At 38.9% G+C, this 18664-nt stretch overlaps 1 protein-coding gene across 1 annotated transcript in view; it reads right to left on the minus strand.

Annotated features, from left to right (window-relative positions):
- The window catches only part of CUNH11orf65 (chromosome unknown C11orf65 homolog), a 54496-nt gene extending 38819 nt beyond the window's left edge, over window positions 1-15677 (minus strand). Inside the window, exons 1-2 of the mRNA XM_045577747.1 lie at window positions 15559-15677; window positions 7641-7729 (exon numbers count right to left, since the gene is read on the minus strand). Coding sequence (XP_045433703.1) covers window positions 7641-7721 — 81 coding nt within the window. The 5' untranslated portion in view covers window positions 7722-7729; window positions 15559-15677. The remainder of the gene's footprint in view (window positions 1-7640; window positions 7730-15558) is intronic.
- Between the last annotated feature and the right edge of the window lie 2987 nt (window positions 15678-18664).

Consider the following 18664-nt stretch of genomic DNA (forward strand, 5'->3'; position numbering starts at 1 on the left):
TCACTCCCTGGAAGACAGCATCCTATTGCTTTTCACAGCCAGATGTTATGTGGGTACCCTTCTGTTTTGGTGCTCTCTGCTGGGGGGCCCAGCTTGGGAATTAGGTCCCAGTGTTCTCAGTGGTACCCCCCCTCCCCCTCCACACACACACACACACACACACACACACACACACACACACACAGCTGAGATATCTCTTCAGGACTTCAGTTGCTGTCTGTGTGTGCCTCGCCAGCTCTTTCACACTTCTGCCCCTTCCTACCAGTCTCTATGTGGTCTCCATTTTTGGTTCAGGTATCAGGGTTCTCTCCTATGAGTTTTCCGTTGATTATTCAGGAAGTTTTTCTGTATTTTAGTGTAATTCCAGTTTGTTCCTGGGAGCATGTACATCTAAAGTTTTCTAATTACCATTTATAGCTGCATAAAAATGGATGATATAAAGCTAACAAAATGATGTGCAACTCCTCTATACAGAAAACAATACAGCATTATTGAGAGAGACAAGTACAGAAGAACTTAATAACGTTGCAGATTAGGGTTTCTGGAATAAGATGCTGATATGAAATTTGTGTATCACATGCTTATTAGGGATAACACCTATGAAAGCCAGGGGAAGGATGGATTTGAACTGCAATGCAGACCCCTCAACACCTGGGGCAATCTTGCAGGGAGCTCTAGAGTGAATATTGCCCAACAGAGTTCTACCTCACATTGGTATTTATATCCCTTCCCCCATTCCCAGCTCCCTCCCCTTCCCCCATACTGCTCTGTCACTGGATGTAGGCTTCCCTAGAAATAGTTGACCTTGGGTAACAGTTCTCTGCAGGTAAAATAAAAACTGAAGATGCTTGCAGCTAGGGGCTGTCTGCTGGTGGCACTCCCTACAACTGGGTAAAATCCTCTTATAAAGAAGAATCTGGGCAGCATATCTCCATGTTTATCATAATCATGAGTTGCAGCTCTCAGTATTAAAATGTCAGTTTTCCTTAAATTGATCTAAATATTTCATACAATACAATAAATTCCCAATATTTTTAAATTTTAAAATTATACTAAGACACACAACAAAAATTTACTATTAGTGGTATTTGCCATTTAGTTCAGCCATTGTCTATTTCAAGAATATTTTCTTTTTTAATTTTTTTTTTTTTTAGAAAGAGAGGAAAAGTGAAGAAGAGAGGAAGAAATGTTGATGTGAGAATGAAATATTAAGCAATTGTTTCCTGCATGCCCCATACTGGGGATTGAGCATGCAACCTAGGGCTTGACTAGGAATTGAACCCTCAACATTTTGGTGTACAGAATGCCCAACAGAGCGATAGTTGCAAAGGCAGGAAAGGAAGCTATTCATTATTTTCCCCAATAGTATAAGCAGGAGTTAAAGTGTCTAAAACTGAAAGAAGCAACATCTCTCTTATTCCATTTTTCCCCATGGAACTACCCAGTAGTAGGGAGTGAGGTGCATTAGTGAATATGTGGGTGTCTTTTCACTGTTGAGGGTGTCCAGAACAAAAGGTTATGGCTATTTAATGGACTCTGAAGTGTGCCTGTGTGTGTGTGTGGTGAGGATGATGGTGGGGTGGTATTGATGAAGGAGGGTCAGAGAGGACTGAGTCAGAATAGGGAAAATGCCTTCAAGAATTCTCCTGTAAGAAGGTATCTGCAGAGGTACCTGAAGACTTCTGCCCAAGGCTTCAGAAAAAGAGACCTAGGAACGAAGATACAATACTTGGGTAGCAATGTAAATTAAAAAAAAAAAGCTGGGCCTGAGTCCTTTAGTTCATCTCCCTTCAGAGGCTATAATACTTTGGCTGTGTGCCAAGTATGATTTCTTTCCCCTGAGAAGCCAGTTAGCCTTTTTAACTGCCTGGAATCAGGCCTGAAAAGTCACATAGGATTTTAACCAGGAGCTGAACTCCTCAAAAAGACGCTCAATCTAATGAGTAATAAGGGAAATGTGAAATTTAAAACTGACAATATTAAGTGCTGGTGAGGGTGTAGAGCACCAAGAATTCAAAAAGACCTCTTATGGTGAATATAAATTAATACAATAACTTTGGAAAACAGTTTGGCATATCTTGTCACCAACGAATTCCATTTCCAGGTGGAGTAGAAATCAAAAGAAATTCATGCATATGTGCACCAGGAGACATAAATAAGACTATTCTCAGAAGCAATCTTTATAATAGCCTCAATTTGAAGGGAAAAAAAATCCAAATGTCAATCAACTATAGAATGAGTAAATAGCAATATATTAATAAAACAGTATATTTCCATTATTTTTAACAAAGTGAATGAAATTTAGCTACACAAAGATAATGTTGAATGAACAAAGCTAGATACAAAGGATACTATAGGATTCTATTTATATATAGTTTAAAAACAAAAAACTAATGTACAATATTAGAATTCAAAATAATGGTTACTATTTCTTTGGAAGAAAGGAAGTTGGCAGTAAATTGCAGAGCATCTGAAGGCATTGGTTTGAAGTATGATGGTTATACTTTACATATTTATGTATAATGAATTTTTTAGATGTGTACAATACTTAATTAAAAATGTTTATAAAAGGAACAAACACAATCACATTGAATTTATAAAGTAGGCACACAATTTTAAGAGGGGAAAATGCTATATCAATAAATAATGTCCTTACCTCTCTAGGATTAATGCATCTTATTATCTGACGTGGATCCCCTTGTCTTCTTATATTAATCAGATTTTTAAAGTATTTGAAAATAGAAGTATTCTAAAAGTTCAAACATAAAATTTTATGGTCAAAACTGGGCAAAAGGAGTAAAAACTATAAAATAGGTTTTATATATGTAAACTAGATTTTAGATATATGATCCACTCCGGGTTTCCTTTGACAAGCCATGCAATGTTGGTATTATTCTCATAACAAGTTTTAGCCTTAAGTTTGTAATTGCATTACTAACAGCTATAAGTAAAATATCTAGAACTTTGGTTGGGTCACTTCTGTATACTCCAGAGTAATCTAGGAGAAAGACAAAATACAAGCTAGTATTAAGAACATTGACTGTGTCATACTGTTGTCTAGGTTCAACTGTTAGTATTTGTAATCACTTAGAACAACCTTTGGCACAAAAAAAAAGCACTCAATAAATATTATCTATTATTATCATTACAGAATCCTCTTCATTCCTGTTAAGTAATTCCACTGATTTACAAACCCTGTCTGTTTTTTATGTTGGCACAAATTTAGTCAAACAATTCCTAAAAAGTCTTCAATTTTTGAAAACTGTTTCTTTGGTAACATACTCCTCATATCCCATCCCCTCAAAAACCCCTAATAACTCTTGGTAAACTGCCCCACTCTTAGTCTGCTTATGTTAAGTCAAATCAAACAAATTCAAACTGAAGCAAATCCATAGCACCAATATGACAATTTGAAGCCCCACTTCAACTGCCTGTGAAAGTGCAGTCACTATCAACATAGATAATACTATTTCTGCAAGGAAGATATAATTTCCTTGAAGTAAAACCCAAAATTGAGTATCAAAAAAATTATGATGGTTTAAAATATGGATAGTATCTTCTAAATATGTAAATCACTGTATCAAATCACCCCAAACTTAAAGCAAGAACTATTTTCTGTGGGTTGACAAGGAACTTCCGCTGATTTTACATATGTGCCTATAGTCAGCTGCCAGATCACATGGAGCTGAGTGATTAATATTACCTCACATAAATATCTGGGTCTTTTGCTTAGAATATTAAAATATCTGTGTTGGCTGGGACTCTATCTCCACATATACTTTCAGTTTGAGTTTTTTCACTGCATGGAGTTACAAAGTACCAAAGAGAGAAAAAGTAGAAGTTGCAAGGCTTCTTAAGGCCTTGTCTTGTAAGTCATACAGCAACAGTTGTTCTGCCATTTTATTAGTTAAAGTCAAGACCTAGCAGACTTCAAGAGGTAAAGTTCAAAGTATGACCTATAGAAAATTCCATATAGACACTGGCCTCACTCAAGGTGACCCTGAAGGACAGGCATGAAGATAAATAGGACAGAATCTCAAGCAGCATACATGGTTGTAGATTGTGCCTAGAAGGAAAGATGATCAGAGGTACAGATGGGGCAGTGACTGATGGTTTTACTGGATGGTCAGGAATTTGGAAAGAACATGGTTAGAAAATTGGTGACAAGAAGGTCTGGAGAAAAGGTCAAACCACCCACCCCCAAATGCATACCAAGTGTGGATATATTTATGTCCATATGGATGCTCAACCGAAAGAAATCTAGCAAAGACTCTTAACAATCATATAGGCAAAGTGACTGGTTCTTTGGAGTCAGCCAGCCATTTCTCCAGCCACTGCTCTCCTTGCTCATGAACAAAGTGGCCGTGCAGCAAAGTTGGAGGTCATTCATTGGCTCAGCTTCTGTCCACTGCTGAGTGGCCACTTTGCCAAAACAGAGATCAACACTGAGCCCTTGATATGGCATTGTTCCTTGGGTTAATTAGCCAGCTCTCTGTGGCACACTGATTAAGTGAAGCATTTCCATTATAGAAGGGGAACAACATTATACTCACTGGAAGTGACACTTTACCCTCTATGTACACACCATCTGTATACTTTCAATATGTTTCATTCACTGTCATAATATTGCACATTACATTACTTATGAGCAGAGAAATTGCTTCACAGCAAATGTAGTACATCAATGGGCCCATGCACGTGAATTTCACTGATATGAACTTGTTCCCCATCACACTAAACTAGCGATTTTCAACGAGTATGCACAAGCATTTTTGGGTCACAAGCATTTTTATCCCTTCACTCTCATTCTCTGTGTGTCCTTTATTTTGAAGAGGGTCTCTTGTATTATAGACAACATATATTTGGGTCCATGGTTTTTGTGGTTTTGTATCCATGATTTTTGGATACATGTTTTGTAGCTACTCTACACCTTTTGATTGGAACGTTAAACCCATTTACATTTAGGGTTATTATTGATAGATATTTATTTATTGCCATTTTAATTCTGTATGGCTAAGTTTCTCTGTTTCTCTTTAGCATTTCTTGTAATCCTGGCTTGGTGGTGATATACTACTTTAGCCTTTTTTTTGTCTCTTTGTTTGTACATCTGTTTTGAATGATAGCTTTGCTGGATATAGTAATCTTGGTCTTAGATCTTTGCTTTCCATTATCTTGAGTGATTCATGCCATTCCCTTCTGGCCCATAGAGTTTCTGATGAGAAATCAGGTGTCAGCCTTATGGTAACAGTTTTCTTTTCTCTTGCTGTCTTTAAGATTCTCTCATTGTCTTTAATTTTTGGCATTTTAATTATGATGTGTCTGGGTGTAGGCCTGTTTGGGTTCTCCTTGCTTGGAGTTCTCTGTGCCTCCAGAACTTGTGTGACTTTTTCCTTTACCAGGTTTGGAAGTTTTTTGCCATTATTTCTTCAAACACATTCTCTATTCCTTTCTTCCTTTCTGCCTCTTCAGGCACACCAGCTATTCTAATATTATTACATTTGACGTTGTTCCACAGCCCCCTTAAGCTGTCCTCTTGTTTTTTAATTTTTTTTTCTGTTTGGTTTTCTAATTGAGTGATATTTTCAACTCTGTCTTCTAATTCACTGATTCCATCCTCAGCTTCCCTAACCCACTGTGTATTCCTTCCAATGTGTTCTTTGTTTTATCGATATATCATTCTTTATCTCAGACTGTTCTGTTTTTCATAGACACTATATCTTTTTTCATGCCGTTGAGCACCTTTACCATCATTACTCTGTATTTGTTTCAGATAAATTTCTTTTTAAAAAATACATTTTATTGATTTTGCACAAAGAGGAAGGGAGAGAGATAGTTAGAAATATCAATGAGAGAGAAACATTGATCAACTCCCTTCTGCACACCTCCTACTGGGGATATGGCTGCAAACAAGGTACATGCCCTTGACTGGAATTGAACCTGGGACCTTTCAGTCCACAGTTTGGTGCTCTATCAACTGAGCCAAACCACTGCCATCTTTGTGAGGTCAATTAGCATATTCCATCTTTATTAGATAGGATAAACCATATAATATGCTAAAACTATGAATCCTTATTTACAAGTCACCCTCTGTGCTACCCGAGTAGAATGTATTTAGAATCAGGATCAAATGTACTCTCCTTTTAATCTTAAAACTATTTTCATTTGCATAATACTTGAACCATGACTTTCATGGTTGACCCTTTTTCAGAGTTCCTAACTACTTTTAAAAATATATATATTTTATTGATTTCAGAGAGAAGAGAGAGATGGAAACATCAATGATGAGAGAGAATCAATGATTAGCTGCGTACTGCATGCCCCATACTGGGGATCAAGCCCACAATCCAGGTATATGCCCTGACTGGGAATCGAACACTGACCTCCTGGTTCATAGGTTGACATTCAACCACTGAGTCAATCGGTACAGATTTTCAGTCAGTCCCCTTGTTTACAGTCATTCTCTTCCAGGCTTTATAAGTTGCTGAGTCCTAACTGATATCCTTTTGAGGGTTGCAATGGCAAACTAGCTTTCTCACTCGGGCTTCTTTAAAGTATAACTAGGCAAGTCTTCTATACAGATTTGTCCAACAGGATGCTACCATCTTTTTTGGTTTTCCATAAATGAAATTAAATTTATTTGCTCACGAACTCCCTTCTCTGTGCTATGGGTTAAGTTTCTACATATTGTTATTTCAATGGGGTTTTGGAGGAATAGAAAGTGAAAATGTATGCTCAGTCTACCACACATATACAACTTGTTTGTTTATATGCATGTCTTCTCTACTGAAACTCCTTAAGGGCAAGGATGTATTGTAAAATGCTAGCACAGTGCCAGGAATATAGTCGGCTTTAATGGCATGTGCTCTTTGGATTTGGATGTAAGATAAAAGAACTTAAAACTTAAGCCTAGATAAGTATGCTGAGGGAAATCACCAAAGGAATAGATTTTTGAGGGGAAAAAAAGTATTTTAATGTTGAAAATTAATAGTTACCCTTAGAATAGGTTTTATGGCTTTGATAGAGGCAATAGAGGAAGAAATGGAAACTACTTTGCAAGACATGATTAACTGATACAAAGCTGTTCTTCTGTGCTAGAAACAGAGCCAAACGACTTCACACAAAATTATCGAGCAGGCAGAGTGCTGCTGCTATCAGAAAGAGAAGAGTGAAGTCATTTTAGCTCTTGTCTCTCACCTAACCAGGTAAATCAACTTGGAATATTCCTTTCTGGATAAGAAGACCAGCTCAACCCATATTAAAGAATGATAAGGAACTAATATATTAACCCAGATATGGTATATTATTGAACTTTAAGTCCTCAAGAGTAGGTATTCAATTTAATATTTAATGAGTGAATGTACCCCTAACACCTGTTCACAAACCTGATTCCAGGGTCAATAAATAAGTTTTTAGGGATGAAAGCCAAATGAGCCAATTAGTGATACTTTCATTGATAGCAGCTATTATCAAAGTGCCTGACCCAGATTAGCAACTCCATATTTGTGCGGCTCATAAGATAATTAATATTAACTTTTTGAAACTTTAATAACAATCTGCCTTAAAAGCAACTCTAAATATACTAAAAACTACTGAAATGTAAATTATTTAGCAATAAAGTTGCAAACAAACAAAAAACTCACAATAAACCTTTTCCAGGCCTTCTGAATGACTCTGGCAGCTTTATCACTCTTTGCAAAGTCCTCTTCTTGTATAAAATACATTTAAAGTCCTAAAAAAAAAAAAAAGCAAAATGGGTATATTTAAAATTATACATTCATTATGAAACTGTCACTAGAATTCAGTGAAAATTAAATAAAAGTTGTATGAATGAATGAATAGTGCCATATATTAAGTTTACAGTAGTAATATGGTTCTAAGATGCTTTATCATAGTCCAAACTGAGTAAATTTTGCTATTTTAAGATATACTCTTTCTATCTAGCAGGTGGAGAAGGAACAAAGTGTAGTTTATCTGTGTACTTCAGGATACTTCAGAGGAAAATATGTAAATTGTATTCCCTACTTAACATCTCATTACTTTTTAAATTCAAAATTATTCATATTACTGCTGAGATTTACTTAAAATTATTATATGATATATCTCAGATAGCAAACCTAACTTCTGTATTTACCTCATTTAATAAAAGAAACAGTGACAGTGTCCTTAAAAATTATTAAAACCGATTACACTATTCACAAAGAAGAATATTACATAAATACATTCTTAGAGAAAAAATTTCGAACAATATAAAACTGTAAAGTAAAAAATCCTCCATTTCTTCTAGCCCAGTCCTTTCTTGAAAGATTATCTTCTCTATTAATAGATGTGTGATTCTTCCAGCTCTTTTCATATATATAAATTTAAACAATGTGTATGTATATATGCACATGGTTATACAGTCTATTATACATGTATATACATGGATCATACAGGATTATTTGTTTGCATTAATGTGATAAAACTATACATATTTTCTGCTTTCTTTACCTAACAATATATGTTGGAGACTTTTCCAAATTAATACATATAGATCCTACTCATTCTTTTTTATAATTGCACAGCATTCCTAAGTATGGATATGCCATAATTTAATTATTCTTTATTAATGGGCATTCAGACTGTTTCGATATTTGCTGTTACAATTACAAAGTGAATAAACTTATATGTTTATTTGTATACCTGTACAATTATTTTTGTTAGATTTTTAGAAGTGAAATATATATTTTGCATTACTTTTTCTGGAATGGATACCAGGAACAGCTAACAGTGATTTCTCTGGGGAGGGACCCAGGGACTAAGGGGATTTGGGTTTAGAAATGAATACAAAATTTTATTCCAATACTAGAGGCCTGGTGCACAAAAATTTGTACACTTGATGGGGGAGTGGGGATCTCTCATCCAGGCCTGTGCCCTCTCACAATTCAGGGCTCTCAAGGCATGTTCACCTGCCAACTGGCAGTCAGACATCCCTCTGGCAGCCCAGGAGCCCTTGGGGGATGTCTGACTGACTGCTTGGGTCCACTCCCCTAAGCCACAGTCAGACATCTTTAGTTCTGCTGTGGAGGCAGGAGAGGTTCCTGTCACCACTGCTGCACTTGCAGCCATCAGCCTGGCTTGTGGCTGAGCAGAGCTCCCGCTGTGGCAGCTCACTGACTGGTGATTAGTGCATGTCAGAGCAACCAGTCATTCCCAGTTGTTCCGCCATTAGGGTCAATTTGCATATTACCCTTTTATTATATAGGCTCTTTTATATTGTGTAATTTTGTTTTCACAATGTGCATGCAGTTCTGATATACATATATATATATATATATATATATATGTATATGTATATATATATATATATTGATATAACTTCATAAAAGAGTATGCAAATTAAAATTTTGACACAAACTGTCTTAAAAATGTTGATTAATTTGTACTTATAAACATCCTATGATAGTGCTTAATTTATAGATTTTTATAAAAGTGAAAAACTAAATGTAAATGTAAATGAAACATTAGGACTATTGTGAAACTTTTAATATTCTTTACAATATTTAAATTGTGAGTTTTATTCCTGTTATTATGCTTAGAGATTTCAATGTACATGTGTGTAAAATACCACAAGCCAGCATTAGTGGTAGTTCATGCAGATTGCATAATTTTTCCAAATACATCCTGAATGTTAAATTAAGAACTGAATTTTAAACATCCCATTTAATTCTGCAAACATGTCTGAATCAGTTTTATTGGGCACTTTGACTTAAATAATTTCACACACCTGCTTCCCACTTCTCATGTGATGAAGGCTAAAGGTGGTCAGATGCTGACAAATCAGTATCCTTTTTATGTGTATTTATTGAAAATGTTTTACTATCTACAATATCTCGTCCCCCTACAATGTAAGTTCCCTTATCCCCCTACAATGTAAGTTCCCTTAAGGCAGACTCTTTTCTTGCTTATTGCTATCCCCTCTATTTCTAGCAAAGAACAGGTGATCAATAAATAATAGTTGCTTGCTGACTGATTAGAAGATATTAAATAAATGAAGCATTCATACAATAAAATCCTGTGAGAATACTAAAAGTGATGTTATAAACATACACATTGACATAGAAAATGTTCCATATCATAATGTACAATTTTTAAAGAAAAGTTTGTTAGAGAGCTATCTGTAATAAGCTATTTGTGTTAGCTTTTCCCTCTCCTATTCAAATATGCATATGTGTGTATAACAATGTGTGTATGAGTATGAATATCAACGTTAACAGTGGTGAAAGAATTAAGGATAAATTTTAAATGTTTATTTTTTATTACTTATCTAATAAACATGTATACTTGAATAATAAGAATTTTTTTTCAAATTAGTTCATCATTAACAAGAGAACAATTCATGGTAGGCTTGACCTGAGAAGTGGAGCAGGGAGGGATAGAGCATAAAGGGTGGTGTGGATAGCTTGCAGGTAGATCTTTCAAATTGTGCTGCTTTGAGTGTGGTATGCCAGTTTCTGAATTGCATGTTTCCTGATAAAGACACTGATGGTAGGTAGAAACTTTTACAGCAATTTGACAGTGCTGTGGCACACAAACATGTGACCAGTGGGCTTATAATTTGTACATCTTTATTTTTTTCTCTCTCTAGCAAACTCCTTTTATAAAAAAAGATTTTTTTAAATATGATTTTTAGGGAGAGAGGAAGGGAGAGGGAGAGCGAGGAGAGAGAGATGGATGTGAGGATGACACAATCATCTGCCTCCTGCACCCACCCCACCAGGGATGGAGCCTGCTATCTGGGCTTGTGCCCTGACTAGGAATCAAACCCTCAACCTTTTGGTGCATGGGATGACAACCAACCAACTGAGCCACACCAGCTAGGGCTCTTGTAATTCATGTTTATTTTACAAGGGGTCTGTAACACGTTGAAAATAACTTTTAAAATTATTTTCACCATTGAAAATTGCTCTAATGTGTAGTCTTGGGATTAGGCTCAGGAGTTACATTTATCTGTTTAGTGTAATATCAGTAGTATCTGCTTAACTTTCTAAAAACTGGAATCTGTACACCAATACCTGATATCCTTGTAACTAAAAATCAAATAAAAACATCCTCGGGTGAGAGCAAAAAAAAAAAATTAGGAAGACGAGGGTAGAGGATGAATGTGTATATACGTGTGCATGTGCGTGTGCGTGTGTGTGTGTGTGTGTGTGTGTGTGTGTGGTTTTTAACGCGCGCGTGCTGTGATGGTTTTGTGTGAGAGCTAATTTTCATTTCACATTGTAGGAAGGTACCAGAAAAAGGTAATCTAAAAAAAAAAAAATCAAAAATAAGTAGAATAACATGATGTTTAAAATATGGACATGAAAAACAAAAGAAGTGCGTGTGCGATAAGGAACTAAAAACAGAGGAGTGGGATAAACAACGACGGGTATTTTAGCACAAGTAGTCAGGTGAGGTCTCTCTATGAGGGGACATTACTTTTTATGATGCAAACAGGCAATGTTAGGAAAGTGGTAGGTTTCCAGGCACAGCAAGCAGAAGATAAAAATGTCTCCAGATAAGGAGCTTGGTGTCTTCAAGTGGCTGAAAGAAAGAAAATTGTCATTGGAGCTTAGAGAAGAGACAGAGTGGATTGTAAGGTTTAAAAAAAAGGAAAAAGGAAAAAAAAGTAGGCAGGAGCCAGACTACAATTATACAGGAAATTGACTCACATGGTTTGGGTGGTGAAACTGGAACTGGCTTGCACTGGCTCAGTAGAATCAATTTTTCAATTTCAAAAATTTTGTGAGCTGGTTTTTAAACACAGTCATAATTATTTAAAATCTATTTTTATTTATTTCAGAGGAAGGCAGAGGGAGAAGATAGAAACACCAATAATAAGACAGAATCGTTGATCAGTTGCCTCCTGAACACCCCGCACTGGGGATCGAGCCCGCAACTGGGCTCTGACCAGGAATTGATCCATGATCTCCTGCTTCATAGGTCCATGCTCAAACTCTGAGCCACACCAGCCCGGCTAACCACAACCATTAAAATTAAATTGAACTTACAATTAAATTAAATAAAGGTAATAAATACTCAAAACTCTTAACTTACTAATTATTATTCTATTGAAGGGGATCAGAATATTCTACCTCAAAATATCCACTTTGGCATATGGATTATTTGAGCTGAAGACAACTGAGAAACAGCTCTCCACCCTGAATTTAGCTGCCTACAAGGAGGTAATTTCCCTTTGTGAAGGTGTGGCCCTTTTCCTTTCCCATACAGGGAGGAAGAAAATAACCATTGTCAATGGCACAAAGGTGGGTCTGCATAAACAAACATTATAAGGTTATCAGGAGGCTCCAACCCTTTTCTTCAATTAGTTTACTCCCAAACTTCTCCTCCTATATCTTATCGTTTCACAAACTTATCTCCATTTGTTAACACAGTATACAATACTAACAGCCTCTTTGGGTTTTCACTTCCTTTTCTGTGTGCATGTAAAATTGAAATAGTAACATCCAATACAATTTTTATGCCCTTTCTTCTGTGAGTGTCTCTTTTGTCAGTTTAATTTGCAGATTCCAATCACAGGGCCATCACTATATTTTACTTCTACTTATTTCCTTGAGATTATTGATGTTTATTGCAAGGTTGCTCAACAACGGCACTAATGGTAATTGGAGCTGGATTCTTTGTTATGGGAGTTGTCCTATGCATGGTAGGAAGTTCAGCAGAATCTCTGGCCTCTGCCCACCAGATGCCAGTAGCACAGATGTGACATCCAAACAAAAGTATCTCCAGACATTGCCAAATGTCCTCTGGGGAGCAAAAGCACCCATAGCTAAGTATTACTTGATGGAAACACTATGACAGTGCACTGCTGCACATCTCTTCCCAATTGCTGGGGCCGTGGTCCTAGCTTGAAACTGGCCAGGGTAGGAATATTTACAGCACAGGAATTGACCAACACCACAAACCAGGGCTTGATTTGCTGTTTTGATGACTGTCTAAATTTAAGAAAATAGTGGTGAAAATGTTAATGCACACTAACTTGTATGTCACCATGACCTTATGAATAGTACAAAATATTGATGAAATATCTTCCAGTATTCAAAAATTTCTGATTCAGAAATGTCACTCACATTACTAAGAAATAATTAAATTTTATATATTTCAAGAAAAAGAGCATGGCTCAGTTGTGTCAAATGCTGCAGGAGGGTCAAGTAAATTGAGAATAAATTAGATTTGTCCAGATAAACTTGCTGCCGACCTTCTAGTGGAGTAGCAAGGAAGAAAGCCTGGGGTGTGTTGAGGGAGTGAGAAAGCTGAGAATAGTAACAACTAGAGGCCCGGTGCACAAAATTAGTGCCCTTGGGGCATGTCCGAATGATGCCTTAAGCCCCGCCCCCCCCACAGTCTGACATTCTTAGCACTGTTGCAGAGACAGAGACGGGAGAGACTCCTGCCACCGCCTATGCGCTCCCCAGCTGTGAGCCTGGCTAAGGGCATCTGGCTGAGCGGTGCTCCCCCTATGGGTGTGCACTGACCACCAGGGGCAGCTACTGCCTTGAGTCTACCCCAAGTATGCATCAAAGCTACCAGTCATTCTACTGTTAGGTCGATTTGCATATTAGCCTTTTTTATTATATAGGATTCTTTGGAGGGAGCAGAGATAAGGGGTGATGGCTAGTTGGTAGGAATAAATTCAAAAGATTATTTTTAAAATCCTTACCTGAGGATATTTTTTCCACTGATTTTACTTAGAGAGGAGGGAAGAAAGAAGGGGTTAAAAAAAAAAAAAGAAACAGGATGTGAGAGACATCCATTGGTTGCCTCCCTCACCACCAGATCAGAGGGAGATGGGATAGAGCTTGTAACAGAGGTCTGTGCCCTTGACTGGAATCACACCCGCAGGCCAATGTTCTAACCTACTTGTGTCTAACACAAGGCCCTCGGGCCAAATCCGTCCCGCCAGGCCTTGCAATGTGACCCCCACCGTGCTGTCATCACTGCACTCCGCTGCGTTTCCATCACAATGACAGTTTATGACTGTTCAGTAAACCATTCGGCCCGCGATTTAGGCTGGATTTTAGATTTTGGCCCCTTCTCTGATTGAGTTCGACACCCCTAAACCACTAAGCACCTAGCCAGGGCTCAGGGATTATTTTTTTTAATATGGGAGATATTAACTAAGGTGACCAGATCGTCCCGCTTTTGGCGGGACAGTCCCGATTTTTAAGAATTTTTAAAAATTTTGAAAATTGGGACCGTCCCGCCCAAAATGGGACAATCTGGTCACCTTAAAATTAACACATGTTAAGATGTTGCTGGGGCCTTAACTGGTTTGGCTCAGTGGATAGAGCGTCAGCCTGCGGACTGAAGGGTCCCAGGTTCCATTCCCGTCAAGGACAAGTACCAGTTGGGGGGGGGTGCAGGAGACAGTTGATCAATGTTTCTCACTGATGTTTCTAACTCTATCCCTCTCCCTTCCTCTCTGTAAAAAATTAATAAAATGTATATTAAAAAAAAGATGTTGGGTATGATCCAAAAGTGAGAGAGAAATTAAGTGTGTGAGAGAGAGATAAATTTAAGGGTAAAAGTCTTTTGAGTAGGTTTAAGAGGACAAGGTCCAGGGATAAAAAGGGGAGTAAGGACAGTTGATGGCCTGAGATTTAAAAACACACACACACCAAAAAATCATTGCCAATGTCATAAGGTTATGAGGAGGCTCCAAGGAAATTAACCAATGCGAGACCACTTCGTAAACCCTAAGATACTAAAAAGTACTGTCAAACTACTACTTTTGGTAATAAAAGATTTTACTTGCAGATTTGGAGATAGTGTTTTTCTCGATACCACATCAACCACTTTTATTACATCTCCTGGCTCCGCTGACCTCTTCAAGCTCCACGAGGAAAAAGCTTACAAGATTAATCTCTAGATTCTCCATTCCACTGACTTTAGAAGGCTGGGAAAATAGTATTAAGATTCATACACCGGGACTAGAAGCTACTCTTCCCATCTTGTTTCTCCTCCTGTTTGACTGATTCCAGTTTTGTGATCTTTACAGGTTCTGTAGTTTCGCTTTTTCCTTTTTCCCTGCGATCCTATGCCAAAGGCAGATGAAGGAAAACATCTACTACACCACTCCTTAAACACGCCTTTCCCTTTCCCATCTCTCAACAACTAACGGGAAAGCGAAACTCCATTTCAGGGGTCGAACAGAAAAAAAACAAACCCGGGAAACATGTGAGGTTGGTTAGCGAGTGTTTCCCCTCCGCCCGAAGGCGGGCTGCGCGGCGGGGGTGCAGGGGCGCGGGGCGCGGGGTGCGGGGTGCGAGCGGGCGGGGGTTCGGTCACCCCGGCGCCGCAGGTCGCCCGGGGCGGCGGAGGGAGCGGGAGGGGCGGATCGCGGGAGAGGACTCGGCTGGAGGCCTAGCGGGCGCTACAGAGAAACGAAACGTCCTCCAGGGCGGGTCGGAGCGCGGGCCACGACAGCCCTGGGCCTTTAGGGCTTCGAGACGAAGAGGAACCCCGCCTCCAAAAAGGGGGGTGGCCCGGCTGAGAGGGCGGGGTCACCATTCCCTTCACCTGCCAATCGCCGCTGGCCTGGGCTCGGCTTCGGGGCTCGGCTTCTGGCCTCGGTAACTACGCAGGCGGAAATGACGTGATTCTAGTTCCGTTCCGTTTCTCCTCTTGGCCCCGCCCCCGGCCCCGCCCCTCCACCTGCTTCCTCCACCCGCGGGTTCCGAACCCAGAACCCAAACCGTAGGACGTGAGCACGGTGGTTGGAGCTGTTAGAAGCCCGCAAGGCCATCGCCAGTGGCTTTCAGACAAAGGATTTTAGGAGGGAAACCAAAGTGAGTTTCTGCGAAATTGGACTCAGTATGTTATACATTCCCGTCACTTCAACCAGGATTTTAAAGATGTTGGAGAAACACAGGGAAATCTTTTCTATGTAATTAATTCATTTGCACGTAAGAAAGCTGGTCTTCCCTGTCATTTGACAGGTCTTGCCCAGAATAAGTGACACACGACCGACCGCAGTCCAATGCTACTTCTGAATGGGAGCTCTTTAGCTGGTTAACTCTAAAACAATTGACTGAAAACAAGTGACCTCTTAAATGAATTTTCAGATAACCTTAAAAGATAAAAATACTGTACATCTAAAGCAAGTTTGAGTTGCTTGAAATCTAAATATCTCACACTTTGGCAATGCTTTAGTTTGTCAACGATTATTGCAATGTCAAATACTATTGTTCAGAAACTGCCCAGCTCTGCTATTTCCTTCCTGTGCTCCTGTATGTAATACAGTCAGTTTGTAAGAAAGATGATTTGTGGGGGGAAAACACTGGGGGGGGGGGGGGAATTCCCTATATGATAACATTTATGCTGAAGAAATTCCCTGTAGGCTAATTCAGTGATTCACTGAGCTTCCAAAATTTTATATGGAACCAAAAAAGATCCCCAAATAGCCACAGCAATCTTGAGGAAGAACAAAGTTGGAGGAATCACAATACCAGATTTCAAGTTATACTACAAAACCACTGTAATCAACAGGCACAAGACCAATGAAACAGTACAGAGACCCCATTATGTGTACTTGTACTTTATTTTTTAATCTTGTAGAATTATGTTTAAATTTGAATTTGTTCAAAACTGCTAAACTGCACAACATTGTTGAATGTGCTTGTTACTGAATTATATTCTTAAATATGGTTAAAATGGTAAACTTATGTATATTTTACCAAATTTTTAAAAATTAAAATTAGAAAAGTACAAAACTAAGCAAGTAATTAAGAAAAAATTTTTTAAATGTAAAAAAAAAATGAAATAGAAAAATTACGTTTAAGGATCATTGCCTTGTTTATATATTACTTTTAAAATAAGTCCTGCATGGGGACCAGGGGCAGACTGGAGGGGACCAATGGGGGAGAAAGGGTGAGATATTAATACTTTCAACAATAAACATTAAAAAATAAAATAAAAAGCCCTGTGTGTTTGCTCTCCCTCCTGGGAGTATGCCAGTGCCTTTTCCTGCCCCCATCCCTTCCTCCTCCTCCCCCCCCCCCCCACCACCACCACACAAGCATTTCCTAAACTCTAAGGGACCCAGGAGACTTTCAACCAGAGCAGCAATGGGCAGTGGCAGTTAGTCCTTGGCAAACCACCTGAACTTGTCCCTAAGACCCCCTTTTCTCTGATATATATATTGATTTCAGAGGGGAAAGGAGAAAGAGAGAGATAGAAACATCAATGAAGAGAGAGAATCATTGATTGGCTGCATTCTATAGGGTAGGGGTGTCGAACTCAATCAGAGAAGGGGCCAAAATCTAAAATCCAGCCTAAATCGCGGGCCGAATGGTTTACTGAACAGTCATAAACTGTCATTGTGATGGAAACGCAGCGGAGTGCAGTGATGACAGCGCGGTGCGGGCCACATTGCAAGGCCTGGCGGGACGGATTTGGCCCTCGGGCCTTGTGTTTGACACATGTGCTATAGGAGATTGAACCTTCAGCCCAGTCATGTGGAGGAAGCTGGAGACAGAGTTCAATCACCTGATCAATGATTAAATCAACCTACAGAATAAGATCCAAAAACATTCTGGACGCCAAAGCTCAGTAGAGCTTCCTGGTTGGTGAACATGTTGATGTGTAGGGAGGATGACATGTCCTAACTCCCCAGGAAGAGGGCATGAAAGCTCTGTGCTCCCTCCCACACCTGCCCTATGTATATTATTTAAAAATAAAACTGTAATAATTAAGTATGGCATTTTCCTTGGTTCTATTGAAACAGAAGAGAGAGCTCACAAAAATATTTGTGTGATTTTTTTTTTCCCTTCAAGTTCTCTTTCCCTTGCTTCTGGCTGTTATACTTCCCTCTACATATCTCCCTCTGCCTATCCTCTTCTGGGATTTGCTGTTAAACCCCAGCCTCTTACTGGCCTTGTGTTTAAGAAATGTTGCAGTGTTGGTTGTCAGAGTAGAGTTGAGTGGCTTCCTTTTCCACGCAGCTCTACAGAGAGAATTTGGCTTAGAAGAGACTTAACTTTGAGCTCAGTATCTGGAATGTCTCCACAAGAGGTTGGCATGAGCAGCAGTGGTTGGGAAAGGGTGAACTCTGATTCCCTATATTTAAAGGGTTTTTTTACCTTAGCAATTTTGTCCTCAACTATTTGAAGTCAAACATGCCAGTCACCAACACAAGAATGACCTCCTTTCCCTCCAAACAAGAAATTGATATTTCTTCTAACCTTGGCCTTATTATGCCAGGGGAGCATTTTTTTTCTCTCTCTGCCTATTATGGATGGAAAGTTTGCACCCAACCTTCTCCAAACTAATGTGTTAAAACTCTAATCCCCAATGTGATGGTATTTGGAGATAGGGCCTTTGGGGGGTAATTGGGTCACGAGGCTGGAGTCCTCCTGTTAGATTAGGATCCTAAGAACAGAGCTTGCTTCCTCTCTCACTGCTCTCTGTCGTGTGAGGGTACCATGAGAAGGTGTCAGTGCAAACCAGAGAGCTTTCATCAGACACTGGACCTATTGGCACTTTGATCTTGGACTTCCAGCCTCTAGAACTGTGAGAAATAAATATTTGCTGTTTATGCCGAAAATGGTTTGGCTCAGTGGATAGTGCGTCGGCTTGCAGACTGAAAGGTCCCGGGTTCCATTCCTGTCAAGGGTATGTACCTTGG

Source organism: Pipistrellus kuhlii, unplaced genomic scaffold, assembly GCF_014108245.1.
Source record: "Pipistrellus kuhlii isolate mPipKuh1 unplaced genomic scaffold, mPipKuh1.p scaffold_m20_p_9, whole genome shotgun sequence".
In the NCBI taxonomy this organism is placed as follows: Eukaryota; Metazoa; Chordata; class Mammalia; order Chiroptera; family Vespertilionidae; genus Pipistrellus; species Pipistrellus kuhlii.